General features: G+C 44.6%; 1 protein-coding gene across 1 annotated transcript; it reads left to right on the top strand.

Moving 5' to 3' along the window:
• Positions 1-1,994: 1,994 nt before the first annotated feature.
• On the top strand, positions 1,995-4,935 carry LOC125561768. Its single transcript, XM_048726113.1, has 4 exons — positions 1,995-2,192; positions 2,459-2,699; positions 3,025-3,365; positions 3,719-4,935. The coding sequence occupies exons 1-4, from the start codon at positions 2,055-2,057 to the stop codon at positions 4,007-4,009; spliced, it is 1,011 nt and encodes a 336-aa protein (XP_048582070.1). The 5' UTR covers positions 1,995-2,054; the 3' UTR covers positions 4,010-4,935.
• Positions 4,936-5,286: the final 351 nt, after the last annotated feature.

The raw sequence follows: 5,286 nt of genomic DNA on the forward strand, positions 1-5,286 counted from the left end.
TGTATGTCGTTTTTTTCTGAATTGTCCCTTGCGGTGTTTTTATGGTGGGATCTTTGTTTACAAATGGACAAGTTCGGCAAACTTGGCTGCCGCGAGGGTCGTTTCCTACTACTGGATCAGTGTCTAATGGTATGGTGCTGCGGAACAAGATGTCCTTCAAGTTCCTATCACGTCTGAAGGCCTTTCAGAGGGGGTTTGGTGAATATTTCTTTCGTATCGATATCGTTGCATTAGATTGTAAAGTTACGTTCAAAGATGGTAGACACCTGGCAGTTCTTTGGGCGAAAAATTGTGGCGAGTGGTTTTCTTTCTTGAGCGGTGTTGTTGCTCTGGCATCCTGACAAGAGTTCATCACGATGATTTATCACTGCTTGCTCTCGTCCTCTTTTCACTATATCCAAGGGATAACCCCTGGCCCTGAAGAACTCCTCCATACGTGACGATTGTTCTTGGAAATCATCCGCGTTACTGCAAATTTTGCGAAGGCGTACGAATTGCCTGTAATGGGCAGGAAAATTTGCTCGTGTAGACCGGGAAAATTGAAATAAGTTATTACTTGACAAGTTTACTATTTTAAAAGCTGGCGTGATTGCTTCTACTTGACAAGTTTTACTTGCCAAGTGCAGTAGGTTAATCGTGTAGACGCTCAACGAGTTTTACTTGACAAGTTTTTCCGATGAAAGCAGTTCGTAGGCCCCCTTTTCTTTACTTGTGGGCTATTAAAAACGCTGTTATTTCTGCTCTGCTGCTCTTTGTCAGAGGCACCATTTTTTTGACGGCAAGTTTTCTTATTTTTTTGTATCGCCGCTGTCTGAAGGCATTACGAGCTCATCGCACGGAAAACTTGTCAAGAAAAAATTGCTCGTATGGAAAGCACGTCTACACGAACGACTAGAATATTGTCAAGAAAAACTTGTCAAGAAAAACTTGTCAAGTAAAAATTGCCTGTGTAGACGGCCCTTCAGGATGGATGTCTTGCACTTGCAGGGGTGGGATGAGTCAAAGTTCAAATACGAGTGACTATCGGTTGCTATGTAGTGTATATTGGAGCCAATGCGGTTATTTAGTTAGACCATAAGGATGTTCTGGATTTGTTGTCTATCCTTGGAGCTTGGCCAGGCAAATTTTAAATTAGTGTGGAATGTAGATGCATGCTCGGGGTAAGTGTTGAGGTCGTGCTCACGACAGGATAAAGCAACGGCGATGTCGAACATGTACATCTTGTATAAGTTTGGTTTCTTTCCCGTGTAGCTGGATAGCATTTGTTCCTCTATGTATCCCACGAAGAGCATGTTTAGGACCTAGTATACTTCTCAGGTCTGTTTGTAGTATTGGCCGTTGAACCCAAACGTTTAAAGAGTTATGCCTAGTGCACACAACCGACATATCGACATAACGACATGGGCGCGCGAACTCTTATCTTCGACATATTGACATGGACATAACGACGTAAGAGAAAAAACATGTTTTTTATTTTATGTCATTATGTCCATGTCGTTATGTCGGGCTAAACATAGTGCGCGCGCCCATGTCGTTATGTTGTTATCTTGCTAGTGTTCACTAGGCATTAGAACAAGCTCGGCCATACGGAGTTTCACCGTATTGGCTTCCCCCCCCCTCCTCCACCAAGCTATGAGCGCTTACCATAAACCTCGCCTGGGAGAAGAAAAATTGCGTTGACAACGGTTTCTTTTAAATAGGTGTTTTCGCTAGAATTGTTTTTTTTCAACCCAAAAGGCGTAAATACGAAGAAGGAATAAAAAATTCGTGCGAATGCAAAACGTACTATTTTTTGTCAATTTTAAAGAAACATATAAAATGAGTGCTAACTAAGAGTCAATCCAAATTGCGAAGGGCTAAAAACAAGGGTTATAAAAGCAAATATTACAATCTCCTTTGTCCGATGTCTCGCCCAACATGGCGACAATAGCGCGTGAGACTGAGTACGACCTAGAGCGCGCTTCCCAAAGATGACATTACGTCATAATGGTAATCATATTCGACCAATGAAATCGATTCCTTGACTTGCGATATTCACAGCACAAAATAGAAAAATGCTAAGACGCGTTTTCGTAAACCTTGGATTTAACTCACCGAGTGAGGCAGAGAAAGCCTTGAAAAAGTCAAATCGTAAAGATGGCGGTACCCGGGCACAGAAGGGAAGACTGTTGAATCGCTCCCAAATGGAGAAGGTGAGCTGATGGTTAAATGAACAATCCCCAGGGTGAAACGCTAGGATGTCAAACCATTAAAATTAAAATAATCCAATCAGATAAAAATGCCAAAACTATGGTGTCTGTAAGTTGATGTTACAGTCTTCTAAACCATGGGGACCAGCACGCTCCACAGAGGAAAAATAAATGTTATACATGTTGAACACGGTGTTACAAAAAGGCGTTGTATTGATTCAAGCATAAAATAAACGATACTTTAGAGGACTGACTAACTATGAATACAGATTCGCGCACTTCCTCCGCCTGGAGAGGTCAAGAGACAGGAAGTTCTCGACGCCACGCCTGCTCTACCACCAGCAAGCGCCCAAAGAACTATGGGGCTTCCCTCTCAGGCGGCCACTGCAGAAGACAATAGAAGGCTCGGTGTCCAAGTGCTCAGAGTTGTTAATGGCGGGGTGGCCACCACAGGGCTCTCGCGACCCCCGGGCAAATCCCGATTTCCTTTTGCGAGGAAAAAGGCAAAGGGTATGTCTTGATGTTTGTCGGCCATCTTGGGAACCGACCATTTGATATCGGACGGGTCAGTAAAATTCGAGTGAAATAAAATTTCTGAAAGAATCGAGCAAGCCATCCTTAGATAAAAGACAAAGTGACGTTTCACAAGAAAAAGTAAACAGGACGCGAAAAAAATATATATTAAAGGGGTATGAATATCAAATGGTCGGTCCCTTGAAAATAAACCATTCAATAGAATCAATTTTAAGAGTGTTTAAATTATAACCAGAGAAAGGTTTTCTAGCTTACCACCCCTCTGTCTGTCTATAAAGATATTTATATTCCTCTCACTCAGCCACAGACGCCAAATCAACTCTCCCAGACATCAGAGATACTAACGACAATGCTCTCGTGAACATGCGTACGACGGACTTACCCAATGTCCGTGATCTCTACACGAACAAGAAAGACAACGCGGTTCCTGTAGCAAGCGAGGGCACAAGTGCGACTACATCCACCACCGGGTCGCACCAGGCTATGACCGCCATGCAAAGCGAGGAGGAGCCTGGGGCTTCTATGGGGCACAGGACAGAACGCCAGAAAGCCAAAGAGCTGAAGCAAATGAAAAGAGCTGGTTTAACCCCCCTTAGACCCCCACCCCACCGAAACAACATGGAGGACGATGCTGATCACAAGGTAAGTGACAGGTCCCGGATGAAGGGTACAATGGGTGAACAGGGTAAGTGACAGGTCCCGGATGGAGGGTACAATTGGTGAACAGGGCATGTGACAGGTCCCGGATGAAGGGTACGATGGGTAAACAGGGCAAGTGACAGGTCCCGGATGAAGGGAACAGTGGGTGTACAGGGTAAGTGACAGGTCCCGGATGAAGGGTACACCATATAATAACGGACAGTACATTCATCATTAATTCGATTCTGCCCTGAAGACATGTGAGCTAATTACAAAACTTTAAAGCTTATTGATTGACCAATAATCTTGAAATTCAAGTTAACTACAGAAAGAAGTAATGACCTTCTTTATATCAGGCTCGGATGAACAAGCTGAAGAGAGCTCGTATTCGCCTTGCCAAGAACAGGGTCAACCCTGAGGTGAGCAAGCCTTTTCTGAAGTCACTACCAGATGCAACTCCAGGGGCGGTTTGGTGCGAAAACTACGCGGTTCTACCTCCAATTGAATCTGCTCCACCCAGAACGGGAATATACTCCCGCCATCTCCAGTCCACCCCTCCTCAGGCCAACACTCACCGGGGTACCCTCGGGTACAACACAAGTATCACACACGACCTCGTGATTAAAGACGTGGAGACCGATGAGTAATGGTCATAGGGTTCAATATGCGAGATACACCGTGCGTGCTCCACTCAAACCCAGTTTCGAGATGAAAATCCCGTCCTATGCAGATCACGCACCAACTGGTGACTTCGCCACTCGTCCTGTAAAATAAAGTGTTGTCCTGTTAGACAAATCAAGGCGGTGCGGTCTTCACGACAGATTGAGGTGAGGCGCCCATGACCAGTGATAATCTCCTCTCTCTATCGGATTCATGGAGGTGTTATTTGCTCGGGGGAAAACGCTATCTGTGGCAGTATAAGGCGGGTACCCACTTGCCATAGTACAAGGCGTGCGAGGAGCTCATATTGATCGTACGGCACGTAGTCATCCCCGTTGATCTTGAGCGCCCCGTCTTGTACCGTCGCGGCGAGTTTCTCTGTTGATCGTACGGCACGTAGTCATCCCCGTTGATCACGAGGGCTTCGCATTATTATGTCACAGGGAACGTTTTGTCATCTAGCAATAATGCCAGTGAATCTGATGGAAAAGGTCTTCATCGCTGACCATGAGTGCCTCATCTCCTTCTGTCAGCGAACACAACGCCTTGATGTATGTTATGGAGACAACCACCATTTTACCACACGTACAGCCAGGTCACAAAGGGAGCGCGTGTCTAGCGTTTGGCGGAGCAAGACGAGCCACAGATTGCGCCCCGATTGAGCTTTATATTTGTCTATCGTAGTTTTTCTTTTTTCGTTACCTTCATATAACTAACTTTACTTCTGTCTTCTGTAAATCTGATAATTTAAAAACATACTCAAACTGAATGTTGTAAATAAAAGCAGTTAAATTCTCATCTAAGACATTCCCAGTGTTCTCTCTTATTTTTATCATAATACTTTCATCAAGTAAACATATCAAAAGTGATCTATGATCTATTACCTATGATAATAAAAGCACGTGATGAGAAATTGTTTTGTATGGTGTCACCACCAGAGGTTCTGCTGGACAATAATGGCAACATTGTGGTCTGTGACGATGATGACCCTGCTCGCATCCGAGCTTTTGATATGACGGAAATGAGACCCTGTCAATCAATGTAATGCAGCTTAGCAGAGCTCTGATGCCCCTCATCATATTGTTCGTAAATGCGCCATTTGACAATCGTCATTTACCTTCACAACAATGGCGCGTATAGGAACAAGGATAATCAAAGATTCGTGCGCGTGCGCAAAGTTTCGTACCTTTTGTCTTATTTTAAGTAAGGCCTGGGGTTGCCACGCCCACCCTGCTAACGCTACCTGATGCCACGGGCAATATAC

This window comes from Nematostella vectensis, chromosome 1 (genome assembly GCF_932526225.1).
Source record: "Nematostella vectensis chromosome 1, jaNemVect1.1, whole genome shotgun sequence".
NCBI lineage: Eukaryota > Metazoa > Cnidaria > Anthozoa > Actiniaria > Edwardsiidae > Nematostella > Nematostella vectensis.